The sequence below is a fragment of the Salvelinus namaycush genome, chromosome 1 (genome assembly GCF_016432855.1).
Source record: "Salvelinus namaycush isolate Seneca chromosome 1, SaNama_1.0, whole genome shotgun sequence".
Classification (NCBI taxonomy): Eukaryota; Metazoa; Chordata; class Actinopteri; order Salmoniformes; family Salmonidae; genus Salvelinus; species Salvelinus namaycush.
The window spans coordinates 20584753-20599826 of record NC_052307.1 but is presented as its reverse complement, the minus strand read 5'-3'; the positions used below and the strand labels follow the sequence as shown (position 1 = coordinate 20599826).

Here is a 15074-nt window from a genome sequence, read left to right as displayed (position 1 = left end):
GTATTGTAGCATCCCATTCGGCCAGGCAGCTTACCTCAGTGTCATTCTTGTCCACCTGCTCCCAGCTAGCCTCGGAGAAGAGCTCTGTGCTGCAGCGGGACAGGCAGCTAGCATCCAGGTTATACTCAGAGTCTGTCATTGAGGTCTGAGTGGGAGGGAATGAGATAACAGAAACTCAGTATTTTTGCAATTTCACATCTGACTAAATATTAACAATTAAGTGGTTCTCCCCTCAAATGTCTAGTTCCAGCACTGTCAGTCTGATCAAATCGTTTTTGAAAATCCTCACTCAAACCAACTTAGTCACAGCTCTTAACTGCCAAGTCATCTCTCTGCAGGACGAGGCCGGGTCTTACCACTTCGTCTCCCATATCTCCGTTGATCCTGAGGGACGCCGCGTGGTGATGGCTCTCCAGGCGGCTCCACAGCTCCTGCACCTGCTTCTTCAGCGTCTCCACCTCCATCTGGTGGCCTGCCTCGATCTGCCTCAACCGCTGCTGGATGGCGTCCGTGTGGAGCGTCAGCCCGTCATCGTCCAGGTGACTGCGGGCCGGCTGCTCGGGGCTGGGTGTGGCGGCGGGGCGCCCCAGTAGGGCATGGAGGCAGCGGTGCTGGGAGCAGCTGCCCCGGCGGTGGTGGGTCAGGGAGTTGCAGGAGGCCAGGGACACCTGGCGGCTCAGTGGGGCCCGCTCCCCATTCACCTTGGCCCAGTGAGGGCCACTGCAGGGCTCCCCCTCCAAGCTCTCGCCATTACACAGTCCCTCCCTGCTGGGATCAGCACTCAAAGACTGGAAGGCACTGACAGAGGGCCGCTTGTGTCCTCCATTTGAAGTCCTGGGTGCCCCCTGCTCTGGCTCTGCCTCCCCGTTCACTCTCCTGTGGCAGGGGGGTTGACTCCTGCCTTCAGAGCAGGGCTGGGGGCCTGCACAGATGGGTGCCTGCACTGGGGCCTCTGGCCTGGTGCAGGCCTCTTCAGTCAGAGTCTCTGTTGAGCTCTCCATGAGGGAGGCCCTCTTGTCAGCCTGCACCAGGACCTCTGAGAGGTGTCTGCTGGACTTAAGCTCTGGTGGAAGGTGATTCTCAGCAGCCACTGGTGTCCTCTCTCCAAAGCCATTGGTTATAGTTCTAAGGGTAGCGTGGGCTGGGCTGGGGGTGCTGGTGCTAGGGTTGTGGTCTGGCTCCTCCTGGGCAGTATGGTTCTCCAGAACCTGCTTCACCAGCACTTCTTCCGGCTTCTCTATCTCCTCCTGCTCCTCTGGAACGTCCGTGGGACTGCCTGGAGAGACACTAGACTCCTCCTCAGGCTCATCTGTGCCCTTCTCTGGGTGATGCCCATTAGTGATAGTAGCCTCCGTCTGATTCTCAGCCCCATTGATGTTAGCTTGTTTATCAGCCTTACCATCACTGGTGCTGGCCTCTTTCTCCGTCTCTCTTCCATTAACGTTAGCATCAATCAGAGTTTGAGCCACAGCAATAGGAGGAGCAGCAGCGTTATCTTCTCTCTGAGTATCGGCACCAACCTCCTCCTTTGTTGCTTCCTGGAGAATGTTCTCCATCTGTCCCTCTGCCACAGCCAGCTCAATGGAGAGCTCAAGCTCTTCTCCTGCTGCTAACAACCCCTTGGAGGCTCCGTCTCTCAGCTCAATCTGCCCTCCTTCAGGGCTGTCTTCCGGCTCAGAGTCGGCCGTGCCTGCCTGAGGCCCTGCTGCTCCAGGCTGGCCGTTAGCACGCCCTTCCTGAGCTCCCCCTCCGTCGGGCCCCATAGCGATGTTGAGCTCCAGAGAGCGCCGGTGGTCCTGCCACTTCTCATTTAGGTTTGGGTCACTGGAGCGCCGGTTGGGGGCAAGCGAGCTCCCCAGCTCACATGCGCTGGGCAAGTTATCGAAGGAACGGGTCTTCGGACGTCTTTCGAGGGAGGAAAGAGATGAATTGAGTTGATTAGCACATGGAAAAAACAGCCTTTTATCCCTAAACAATGGCTCCCTATCATTGAGGCCTCATGATTGAAGTGGAGGCTGTGTATATAATCAGGTAATCATATTATAGTGTTCAGGATTAAGACATGCATGTCCACAAATGGAAAATACATAGCGAAGCATAGCTCAAGTGATTGAGAAGACTATGTAAAATTTGTGTTGTAATCAAATGTATCCCCATAACCTATTGATCAAGGAAAAACTAAAAACAGACAGTTAATCTTGCAAAGAAAAAAGAAAAATTGAACGGATTCAGCACTGTTTTTGAAACACGTCCTCAACAGTTATCGTCAATAACAAATGGCTACAAAAATACTTTGCGGTATATTGTTGTAAACTGCCTCAACCGACTTATTTTTTATCTTTTCAAGACACCGACAAAGTCATGAGAGATTAAATAAGCAGAGGATAAAACTATTTGCATCTCCCAGACCAATCATTGTGTGAGTGAAAAGCAGTTAGGCAGCTGAGCTGGTTATAGAGCAGGTTACAGAGCGAGGTCCCTTTGGTTGTGGTGCCCGAAACCTGGGTCTATCTTACATCAGAGAGAGAGCAGAGTGGCAGGCTCACCTGCCCAGGGGAGTGTCCTCAGGGTTGGCACCAGGCACAGGATAGGGTGCACACGACTCGTCAGAGGGCGTGGTGGGAGAGGAGCTGGGAAGGTAGACTGCTGTCCACAGCATCAGGTTACGTACATGACACACTGGGTGGAGCACCTACAACAACAGACCCAACTTTAGATATAGGAATATGCAGGGGGTTGAACATAAATATTTATGTATGTGATGGACAAAATATTCACACTTGAGCAAGCAAGGCAAGACAGTACAATGTCAACAAAGTGGCCACAAAAACTGTTTTAAATAGATAAGATGGCATTGTTTGTGTCATAAATTAAAGTTTAGTTCTAGGACCATGAACATTTTTAAGTAAACAAAAATAATAAATTATAGCACTCTGGGGCATCCCCTAAAAGTACCCCTCCCATTGTATCTAAGGCATGGAGGAATGTTCCAATATAAAAGGGTGAGCAAACAGAGAGCAGACATACAGTCTCGGAGTGGGAGGAGTAGAGCATGTTCCTCAAGGCGCGGTTGGCTGGTCGCAGCAGTGACCACACGGAGCAGGTCCTCTCCCGAACCTGACGGTCCTCCCTCTCCTTACCACTGTTGCACAGGAAGGTGCCAAACAGACATGAGTAGGAATGCTGCACCATCTTCACCTGCACAGACAAACACAGGACCAGAAACACACAAACATGTCAGAGCATGCTCAAATCTCAGGTATGATAATGATAGTGAGTAAAAATTCCATGCATCTGAGCCTAAAATATTACAAAACTCTCCAGGGTAATTACATATCACAGTCTCACAGCTGGATAAAAACAGTAACTCAAACCAACAAAATTTGACGGTCATTCATACTAATCCAAATATAAACATTTGAGTTGCATCCAATTCCTGACTAAGTGAGTTTGATTCCATCCTATTCAGGTCTATGGTCATCCTCCTCACCAGGAAGGCCTCATTGAATTCAAAGGAGCATGGGAACTGCCTTTGGAGCTGGTGAACACAGTCCAGCCACTGCAGGAAGACCGGGCAGCGCTCGTTCAGGTCCTCGGAGTTCTCCCCGTGGCCACAGCGGTCAGCAAACTTATGGCCAAAGTCCAGCCACTCAGTCTCCACCAGCACCTGGAAACCCTGTAGAGAAATCATATCAACAGCAAGAGATACATTTCAGTCAAAATGGATGTTATACTTTAAGAGGGGCACATATGCATTTATTTCAACCATCTAAAATGTGCCTCTGTTTATGTCTAATTGTTAAAATCAACCTAAAAATGTTCCAATACAACGATCAACGAGGCCCAATGATCGTCCCAGCCAGCCTACCTCAATGGTGCGGTAGTATGGGTCCAACAAGAGCTTGGACAGGGCAGCGATCTGGGGCGTGCGGTCCCATCCGTCAGAGCAGTGCACCAGAACAGGTCTGTGGTCGCGGTCCACAGCGTTCACCACCAGCAGGGCAGCCTTCAGCAGCAGAGACAGGTGCTGCAGCCACTTGGTGCTCTCCAGAGCAGACAGCCAGCTACAGAGGGAGAGCCGGTTAAGTTGTCTCCTGAATGCACAGCCTCACTGTAGTGTACACAAACTACTCCCATACAATCAGTCACACCAAGCACTGACTTATAAACACAACAGCTCATCTTAGATAAAGACAAACCAAAGACCTCTAAATGTGACAAGCAAGAGGCTCTTAAATATGTATCTTGAATATGTCTGTTTCATTGAATTTGACCAGTTATGAAAAGGGCTTACTATTATTGAGTCGGAGTACTTTCAACAACATGCTCTTAGTTCAAGGGAGACATTTTGATTCAATGGCAGAGTGGAATGTGAGAGTTCAGATGGAAAGAGATCCTTTAGTTGTGGGCTGGGCCGGGTTCCTAAACCAGAACCAGATGTGTGGGCAAGGCTAAAACCCAACTGGGGTTAGTACAGTTACTAAGCCACCATGGCAACAAACTGGAGTGGAGTAGGTGGTCTCTACTTGTGTAATTCATCTTGGATTGTGAGCCTAGTCGGAATGGACCTCCACTGCAGTGCTCGAGGCACAACTCACTTGGCCGGGTCTGGCATCTGTGTGCAGAGGAAGCGCAGGGACTGGAAACTCTTGCGGATGGAGTGAATGTTGGCCATGCCCATGAACACAACCTCACAGTTGGGGTAGTACTCTGTATAGAGGAGAAGATGATGAGAGTCAGTTTGTGACAAATGAACATATCATTAATACCAAAACAACTACTCTTGGGCAGAAAAATAACAGTACAGATTGCGAGTTAGGACAGTTTTTCTGTTGACATTAAGTTGACAATAACATGCTTCCATGCAAACCCATTGACCTCAGTCTCCTGGCTCCACTGGCCCAGAGATGAGCCATCTTACCTGGGCATTCACAGCCCCCTCCCTTGGCCCTGTTGGCCACAGCGGCTGCATAGGACCTGGCATCCAGGATCAGCAGCTTTTGTGGCTGGATGGCCAGCGTCTCTACCTCCGAGCTGTTCGTCAGGGACGATTCTGAAACACGAAAAGACACAACCTGAATTAAATCTCTGCATAGGTGATGACAGTCAGTATTATCAAATAAAAGTGGTAATAAATGTCTGAGAGGGGCCAGCACAAGTCCTGACAGGCCAACATTGCACAACCATGTGTCTGCAGAAAAGCCACACAAACAGATAGGAAGGTGCTGCTTCAGCACTCTGTGTGTATGGTATGGGTGTGAGAATGTGTGCATGTTTGTGTGTTGTGGACTGACCGAAGTCAGTGTCCACGAGGTCATTGGTGCCGATGGTTCCATTGATGTAGGATCCGTTTGCCAGGTGTTTGCGGGAGCTGCAGTCCACAGCACAGGCCCTGGCGATGGACTGGACCAGGTGCTCGTCGTCTGCATTCCTCCAGCCCCACCAACTGACCTCCGGCTGGCCGCAGCGGGCGATCACAGCCCCAGTGCTCTGGTGCCTGGAGGACAGGGGAGGAGAGGCATGGGACAGTCAGGAGAACAGACTGCACTGTGCGGGAAAACAACATGGAGCAACTCTGATCCATTTGGCATCTGGAGTCAATAACAAGGTATCCTGTGAAAGGATTGGGTCCAAAAAACGTACATATGCAAAGATGGAACCCTCCCTACTCATGAAACACACCTCAGGGTGAAAGGAGTTGTCCTTGCTTTGCATTGTATTCACAGAACCTATCCCTGTTCTCTCTCACTGACTAACAACGCTACACACAGACAGAAAGCCCCACCTGAACACAACGGCCGGGAACCTCTTCCAGGAGCGGAAGTCTGCCACGTTCTCCAGCTCCTTGTCTGTGATCCAGGCTGGCACCAGGAGCTGCTGCGGATAGCTGGAGCACAGCCTGGCAATGCCATGGGAGAGAGGGGGCAGGGGTTAGAACAGGAGGAGAGGGGGGCACAGGCTGAGTGATGCCTCTAAAAAGTCCCTATCCCAGAACACCTAATCATGGACAAGGTCCTTATCTACAGGAGGCTCATCACCAGTGGAGGACAACAGAACAACCAGCCTCTGTATCAGACACACAGAGCAGTGTGTGCAGAAGGGTGACAGCAGACAGTTATCATGGCACTACCCTGGGAGGCTTGGTAATCAGATCAGCCCTGTAGGAATCAGGCTGTCAGGGGGCTGTTGGCGGCTCATACCTGAACTTGCTGTTGATGTCAGATATCCTCCAGGCATTTTGAGTGTCAAAGCCCATCCTCTCCACCTCATTCTTGAACCAGGAGGTCACATGCTCTCCTAACAGAGCACACAGGGACACACGAGGAGAGATGAGATTAGCCAAAATGAAGGGAAGGATTTGGGTCTGTCACCACCGAGTAGAGGTTGTCTGAGGACACCGGTGTCCTGGTCTACGTACCTGGCCTGCACAGCTCCCCGTGCTGCTCCTTCTCCCCGGCGTACACGTCCACACACCAGGCATGGAAGGGGAAGGAGAAGAGGTCCTCCAAGCAAGACGGAGGGCGGACCGCAGCGTTCAACCGCTTCAGCCACTCCTGACACTGCTCTAAGGTGGCGAACTGACACCTGGGAGACAAGCAGCACAATCATACATACTCGCTATAGGCCTAAACCAAGACATGAACATCAAAAATGTTGCACGCAATATGCATGTCTGTATTGTTTCAGTTGGTCCTCCTACCTGACGACCTTACAGTCCTTGCAGGTGACATGGAGCTGGAACATGTCACGACACTCCACAGTCTCTATGAGCTGCAGAGGGACCTGGTGAGAGAATAAACACAGACACAGGAACACAAGTCACACTCTGGTGTACCACAATCTCCAAACCAGCAGGCTGACTTTCTCTCACACAAATAAGCTCGTTTCAGTCTCTAGGCCTACATGTGCTCTACAGTCACACAAGGGGACAACCAAAAGTAAGAGAGCAGAAGTCACAAGCACATGCAGTAAATGCTTGTGCAATATCGCCACCAACAAAATGTCTACATTTCAAAACAAGTTAGTAGGCTAGTTAAATATTTCACGTTAAGTGTGATAATGCCGATCATGCCAGGAGAGCTAAAGGCTACACTGCTGTCACCATGAAAATCTGAGCACATACTCTACCTGACGACCTTACAGTCCTTCACAGCTGCAAACTAGCTGCATCAGATGTCAAATAGCATTTCCCAGGAAAAGTTTGCCATTTTCACGTCTCCTTTAACACTACCTTCCGATTTGATGTGCTTCCCTCGTGTACTGATTCAGTATGTAAAACTGCTGGATCATTGTGCAGTAAATGTTCATCTGCAGCCCTATCGCCTCATATTTACTGTCTATTAAATCCTCATCTGATCTAGGCAAATACCACAAAAACTACAGTATTATACTGAAGAGATCCAGCATTTAGCTTCATGGGCAACTCAACCAAATTCACATAAAAATGTAAGTTATAGATCTAGCCTGATAATTGGTAGATCCGTTCTAAGCTTTCTCGATCACACCTACAGTCGTGGCCAAATGTTTTGAGAATGACACAAATATTAATTTCCACAAAATGTGCTGCATGAGTGTCTTTAGATATTTGTGTCAGATGTTACTGGAATACTGAAGTATAATTACAAGCATTTCATAAGTGTCATAGGCTTTTATTGACAACTACATGAAGTTAATGCAAAGAGTCAATATTTGCAGCGTTGACCCTTCTTTTTCAAGACCTCTGCAATCCGCCCTGGCATGCTGTCAATTAACTTAGGCCACATCCTGACTGATGGCAGCCCATTCTTGCATAATCAATGCTTGGAGTTTGTGGGTTTTTGTTTGTCCACCCGCCTCTTGAGGATTGACCACAAGTTCTCAATGGGATTAAGGTCTGGGGAGTTTCCTGGCCATGGACCCAAAATATCGATGTTTTGTTCCCTGAGCCACTTAGTTATCACTTTTGCCTTATGGCAAGGTGCTCCATGCTGGAAAAGGCATTGTTCGTCACCAAACTGTTCCTGGATGGTTGGGAGAAGTTGCTCTCGGACGATGTGTTGGTACCATTCTTTATTCATGGCTGTGTTCTTAGAGAAAATTTTGAGTGAGCCCACTCCCTTGGCTGAGATGCAACCCCACACATGAATGGTCTCAGGATGCTTTACTGTTGGCATGACACAGGACTGATGGTAGCGCTCACCTTGTCTTCTCCGGACAAGCTTTTTTCCGGATGCCCCAAACAATCGGAAAGGGGATTCAGAGAAAATGACTTTACCTCAGTCCTCAGCAGTCCAATCCCTGTACCTTTCGCAGAATATCAGTCTGTCCCTGATGTTTTTCCTGGAGAGAAGTGGCTTCTTTGCTGCCCTCCTTGACACCAGGCCATCCTCCAAAAGTCTTCGCCTCACTGTGCGTGCAGATGCACTCACACCTGCCTGCTGCCATTCCTGAGCAAGCTCTGTACTGGTGGTGCCCCGATCCCGCAGCTGAATCAACTTTAGGAGACGGTCCTGGCGCTTGTTGGACTTTCGTGGGCGCCCTGAAACCTTCTTCACAACAATTGAAGTTCTCCTTGAAGTTCTTGATGATCTGATAAATGGTTGATTTAGGTGCAATCATACTGGCAGCAATATCCTTGCCTGTGAAGCCCTTTTTGTGCAAAGCAATGATGACGGCACGTGTTTCCTTGCAGGTAACCATGGTTGACAGAGGAAGAACAATGATTCCAAGCAACACCCTCCTTTTGAAGCTTCCAGTTTGTTATTCGAACTCAAATCAGCATGACAGAGTGATCTCTAGCCTTGTCCTCGTCAACAATCACACCTGTGTTAACGAGAGAATCACTGACATGATGTCAGCTGGTCCTTTTGTGGCAGAGCTGAAATGCAGTGGAAATGATTTTTGGGGATTCAGTTAATTTGCATGGCAAAGAGGGACTTTGCAGTTAATTTCAATTCATCTGATCACTCTTCATAACATTCTGGAGTATATGCAAATTGCCATCATACAAACTGAGGCAGCAGACTTTGTGAAAATTAATATTTGTGTCATTCTCAAAACTTTGCCACGACTGTACAGCGTCCTTGTGCAAAATGGTACGCAGCATCATCTGGATATGTGTGCAACAAAAGTTCAACATTCACCTTCTGCTACCATTTCTGTCAAGCCGTCTAAGCGTACAATTTGATGCATACGTTCGATTTATCCAATGTAGTCACCACATAGAACGCACTGCAACTGCCTCTGCACCGCAATGCTGCAAGACAAACACAGCGTTCCATTTGAAATGTATGTAGTTCTGGTGTACCAAAACACAATGACGCTGTAGGTGTGATCGAGGAGTGAGTTTAGCTTTTGTGTCTTTTTACTTTCGGTTTTGTTCAACAGCTTCAAACAGCTGAAAATAATATATTTTGGGTTATTGAAAAAATAAATGTCACAGTGGTTTAGATCATACGGTCATTCTCAACACCCCTCAAACTCAACTTTGGACCTTGAAACCAGTCCCACTGCTCCCCCCCCCTCCCAGGGACTGATTAAGACCTGAAACACCAGGTGGGTGCAATTAATTATCAGGTAGATCAGAAAACCAGCAGGATCCAGACCTCATAAGAGTTAAATATCCTTACTTTACACTATACATAGCTTGTTTGGTCACAAACTGAAATTAGGCAAACATTATAGAATTTTAGCAACCAGGTAATGGCAGAGCAAAGTTTCACCCAAAAGCACATGTTCTGCTCTGCAGTGACTCAGAGGGGAGTGCAGCGAATGCTGGTTTTACAATTCCAACACGGTCCAATGCCATGCAGAATGGACAGGCGGTCAGTGATAAACAGGTTCACACACACACAGTTGCCATGTCATCATCCATCCCAGCCCAGTCTGTGAGCAGGGCAACACGCTGTGCATGCAGGGGCTGCTGGGTACTTACTGACACCTCACAACAACTGTCACTCTGTTGTTCAAAACAAAACAGGAGAGACAATAAAGACAAGGGAAACAGAGTTAAAGCTGTGTCTGTACTGCTGCTGTTGCCTGGCCACACATTCCTTACGCTCAGTTATAATTCCTGCTCTCTAATCTACATCTGACCACACAATGAATTCCTCGGATGCTTGTTAACGGCCTGCTTCACTGCGCGCTCCCTCTCCATTCTCTCTTTATGTGAGTGGTGAACCACAGCCATGTGATGCAAACGCTTTACCATCCAATCCAAATGTGTGTAGAGAACACACACTCCGTTTCATTAAACATAGTGAGATTCAGCTCCAATATAACCAGGGCAGAAATGGGAAAAAAAAAAAAGAAAAGAAAAAAAACACAGGTGAGCTAGCCGGTAAGAACTGGAACATTTTAACACAGGTGATTGAGCAAAAACGTCCCTGTATATGTAAAAACATGCCAATCCAAAAGGAGCAGAACCTGCACAACTGTACAGCAATGCTGTTTATCACTACGGTACTATACTACTACAGTGAGAGGAAGTAAAGCAGTGTCATTTGTTTGTAAAATGGGGGGAATTTTCTGTACTAAGAACAGTGTAATAATGAGATGTCAATTTCTAAGAATAACCACACATTGGTAACAAAGACGGTCTTTATATAACACGACAAAAGGGGGAGAGGGCGGAAGTGTTGTGCATCCCTGATGCGATCTTTGCAACCATGGCAACGGCAAGTGGAAAGAGAAAAGCAAAGCAACTGAGAATGCCCTCTCCAGACTGCCTGCCTTGTTACCACAACAGTAGTGGCACACTGTCACTGGACCCAGTAGTCTCCATTCATAAAAAGTCAAGGTGCACAGAGACTGGAGACAATAGGGTTTCACTTTACTGACCAGCTGTAGAGTTTCTTCAGACACTTAGGCACTGTCTGTGAAATTAAAGTGTGTGTTAGAGCTGGATGATAAACTGTGTGCTATCAAGTCCCAAGCCTTCACTTAGTTAGTCGGCAGTACTTACATTTACGATGGACTCTTTGAACTTGATGTGCAGGCGGTAGCTGGACATGGCGATGATTGCATCCTCCGCTCTCCCCACATACTTTGTGAACTCCCCATGCAGCTCGGGAAAGGGCACCTGGCACCACAGGTGGGAAGTTATCAAAGGGCACAGAACCTTATCACTTGAAAAGGTGCCATATAAATACACACATACACAGTAAATTACCATTACAAACACATGTAGAAGAATGACTTTGCGATAACTGTACAGGCATGACTTGGCATTGTGCTAACCAGCTCCGACAATGTGTTCTCACCTGCAGGCTCTCCTCCTCCAGGACTGGGGGCTTCTTGGGGAAGATCTGATTGGCCTGGATACATTCCATGCTCTGCGGCCCCTCCTCCTCCTGCCAATCAGAAAATATGTTGTTGATTATGTGGAATGTCCAGCGTCTTGTAAAATAACTCAATAGTCCACTATCCCCATTCACTGGTTACAACCAGCATCGACTGTAGCCATTCTCCAACATTTAACCTAATCTGTTTCCATACCTCTAACAGTAACTTAATTGAATAGGCTTTCACAAACAGCAAATGATGATGCCAAATGTAATCAGAGGAGTGTTGATGCTGAAACCAACTATAAATAGGTGTGGGGTCTTAAATCATCCCTGTGCAATCTCTCAATCCTCCACACACACACCAGGCCCAAGTCCCCTGCGAAGAGTACCTCACCCTTGGCTGACAGCCTGGCATGATACTAAAGCTTGTCTGTGTAACCCAGTTCAGAGCCAGAAACAGATACCGGCTACAGAGCACACTGCGCCAAGTACAAAATATCATAAGTAATCCTTTTACAACCAAGTGTCTTAAATAATTACAGGTCTTAATGTAATTTGGGTGGCTAGATCCAATTATGGTCCCCTTTGATTTCTACTGGTATCCGTCTGTGCCACACGTGAGGAGCTCTTTGATGTTGCATACCTCACTTCTCAATTTAATGAGCATATTTCAGAAACCCACAGAGGACATTTCTTTGATGGTAATGTGAAGCATGAACACATAAGCAGTTAAAGTTTTTATTCAGGGACTAAATAGTAGATTCTTTTTTAAACTGCCTTTTGAAACAGGGAGGGCTATAGCAGAAGGCTGTGCTCTTTGCTTTGTCCCGGTCTGTTTCAGCAGCACCCTGGGGCCCATGGGTGGTAAGGCTAGGACACAATAGGAGTTCAGTCTAGTGAGAACATAATGGCAATACTGGCAAGGACAAAGAGAGATTAGGGTGGTCTGGTCCATAGACATTGCAGATAAAAGACATGGCTGGGGCAGCAGGCTCAGAGCGACCATCCCACCAACTGAACACTGTCTGGGAGCCAAGCTGACAGTGTCCTGTTCGTCCGCATGGCTGGGGTAACACTCTGCAGAGGCCAGTCAGGGGGCAGGAACAGGAACGCACAACACAGGCAGACACACACACATACAAAGACATACACATCAGGTATTTACGGTCTGAAAGACACTCGCCCATCAGGCAAACCAGGAGTATTTTTTGGATTGATATCAGGTATTTTATATCTCCTTCCCAATGGGACAAACTCCACAAGCAGGCTCAAGTTGCGTGACTGCTCAGATCACCCCCCCCCCCTCTCGAGTTATAGGACTACCCTTAATGTCAATCCCCGCACACACACACACTTTCAGAGCAAGGTTTATGATTGACCAAGATATAACTCATCACATGCAGTGGTAATACTACTCCATATCACCATAACACTAAGGCTTCCAGTCAAAATCAAACACTCCCTGCTGAGGCAGCAGACTGGGTGGAACTTTGACACTGTGTCCGATGCAACCATCTAGCTACCAGTAAACACAGCTGATTTAAAAAGGCTGAAAATCAATGGAGAGTTTCCGATTCTGCAGACAGCACACACACAGATAGCTCTTCTTCACTGGTAGATAGAAAACGGTCATGATGAAGGCTGCACTTTACCATTGCCCTTGTGAAGGAGTGTGGGTCACTGGACAAGGAACACAGGCCTTCCTCACTGGACCCCAAATCTAAGTCTGTAGAGAGTGGAACAAGGGGAAAGATCTCATTTGATTGCCCTATAAAACTGGACTACAGTAGTCTATCTTATTGCAGAGGATCCCTTGTAAACAATCTCTCATTAACAGTGATCACATAGATGAGAGTAACACCCTGCAGTACCTGGATTTGGAGTGCTGGGCACACAGTCATTCTGTGTCACATGTAGAAAATGAAATACAGCCCTTACGCAGAACATGAAACTAGTTATTATAAGGAATGAACAAATAGTTAATCTGCAAACATCTCAAACAGCTTACTTTTCGCTGGAACATTCAATCTACAATAGACCTTTTCATTCCCTGGTAAATATAGATGTGCTGGTGGTTACAGTAGGCTGCAAGTGAGGTGAGAGACACCACTTAAAACACATTTATGGAATGGAAAAGTGCATTTGGAAAGAATTCAGACCACTTCCCTTTTTCCACATTGTTACGTTACAGCCTTACTCTAAAATGGATTAGACAAAACAATTTCCAAACAATACTCGAAATTGAGCTCAGGTGCTTCCGGTTTCCATTGATCATCCTTGAGATGTTTCTACAACTTGGAGTCCACTGGTGGTAAATTCAATTGATTGAACATGATTTGGAAAGGCACACACCTGTCTATATAAAATATATAAAAAAGGTTCCACAGTTGACAGTGCATGTCAGAGCAAAAACCAAGCCATGAGGTCAAAGGAATTGTCCGTAGAGCTCTGAGACAGGATTGTGTCAAGGCACAGATCTCGGGAAGGGTACCAAAACATTTCTGCAGCATTGAAGGTCCCGAAGAACACAGTGGCCTCCATCATTCTTAAATGGAAGAAGTTTGGAACCACCAAGACTCTTCCTAGAGCTGGCCACTCGGCCAAACTGAGAAGTCGGGGGAGAGGGCTTTGGTCAGGGAGGTGAGCAAGAACCAGATGGTCACTCAGACAGAGCTCAATAGTTCCTCTTTGGTTGTCCTTCTGGAAGGTTCTCCCATCTCCATCGCTGCAGCACTTCAATCAGGCAGAAGCCACTCCTCAGTAAAAGGCACATGGACAGCCCGCTTGGAGTTTGCCAAAAGGCACCTAAAGGACTCTCAAACCATGAGAAACAAGATTCGCTGGTCTGATGAAACCGATATTGAACTTCTTGGCCTGAATGCCAAGCGTCACATGTGGAGGGTACCTGGCACCATCCCTACGGTGAAGCATGGTGGTGGCAGCATCATGCTGTGGGAATTATTTTCAGCAGCAGGGACTGAGACTCGTCAGGATTGAGGGAAAGATGAACGGAGCATTGTACAGAGAGATCCTTGATAAAAACCTGCTCCAGAGCACTCAGGACCTCAGACTGGGGCGAAGGTTCACCTTCCAACAGGACAACGACCCTAAATACACAGCCAAGACAATGCAGGAGTAGTTTCAGAACAAGTCTCTGAATGTCCTTGAGTGGCACAGCCAGAGCCCGGACTTGAACCCGGACTTGAACCCGATCGAACATCTCTGAAGAGACCTGAAAATAGCTGTGCAGCGATGCTCCCCATCCAATCTGACAGAGTTTGAGAGGATCTGCAGAGAAGAATGGGAGAAACTCCACAAATACAGATGTGCCAAGCTTGTATCATACCCACGAAGACTCTAGAGTAATCATTGCCAAATGTCCTTCAACAAAGTACTGAGTAAAGGGTCTGAATACTTATGTAAATGTGCTTTCAGTTTGAAATATTTTATCAATTTGCAATTTCCAAAAGCCTGTTTTTGTTTTGTCATTATGGTGTGTGTAGATTATGAGGGAAAAAGACAATTTAAATCAATTTAAGGCTGTAACGTAACAAAATGTGAAGGGGTCAATACTTTCCGAATGCACTGTACATATAGCAATATTATTTTTGGAAGATATTTCACTCCAAATATTGATTTGTAAAATGACAATTCTACTAGTTTTTTTTTACTGTAGGTAGCATTAGCTTGCGCTATTCTGCTGTACCTGTGCCAAAACGTCGGTATTTTTCATCCTATAGCTTGTTCTCCATCTTTTTAGGCTAAATAGTGAGCCATGTTTTCAGCACATATTTTCCTGACTGATCAAAA

General features: G+C 47.1%; 1 protein-coding gene across 4 annotated transcripts in view; it reads right to left on the bottom strand.

Moving 5' to 3' along the window:
• The window catches only part of LOC120062331 (myotubularin-related protein 3-like), a 31809-nt gene that overhangs the window by 6014 nt on the left and 10721 nt on the right, over positions 1 to 15074 (bottom strand). For 3 of the 4 annotated variants that reach the window (XM_039012260.1, XM_039012430.1, XM_039012514.1), the window contains exons 2-17: positions 12917 to 12990; positions 11241 to 11330; positions 10943 to 11059; positions 6701 to 6783; positions 6419 to 6585; positions 6201 to 6297; positions 5786 to 5899; positions 5295 to 5497; positions 4922 to 5053; positions 4599 to 4710; positions 3869 to 4064; positions 3491 to 3676; positions 3028 to 3198; positions 2547 to 2692; positions 357 to 1905; positions 35 to 145 (exon numbers count right to left, since the gene is read on the bottom strand). In XM_039012260.1, the coding sequence (XP_038868188.1) occupies positions 35 to 145; positions 357 to 1905; positions 2547 to 2692; positions 3028 to 3198; positions 3491 to 3676; positions 3869 to 4064; positions 4599 to 4710; positions 4922 to 5053; positions 5295 to 5497; positions 5786 to 5899; positions 6201 to 6297; positions 6419 to 6585; positions 6701 to 6783; positions 10943 to 11059; positions 11241 to 11330; positions 12917 to 12919 (3477 nt within the window). In that variant the 5' untranslated portion in view covers positions 12920 to 12990. The remainder of the gene's footprint in view (positions 1 to 34; positions 146 to 356; positions 1906 to 2546; positions 2693 to 3027; positions 3199 to 3490; positions 3677 to 3868; positions 4065 to 4598; positions 4711 to 4921; positions 5054 to 5294; positions 5498 to 5785; positions 5900 to 6200; positions 6298 to 6418; positions 6586 to 6700; positions 6784 to 10942; positions 11060 to 11240; positions 11331 to 12916; positions 12991 to 15074) is intronic. The other variant, XM_039012348.1, reaches the window with a different exon arrangement.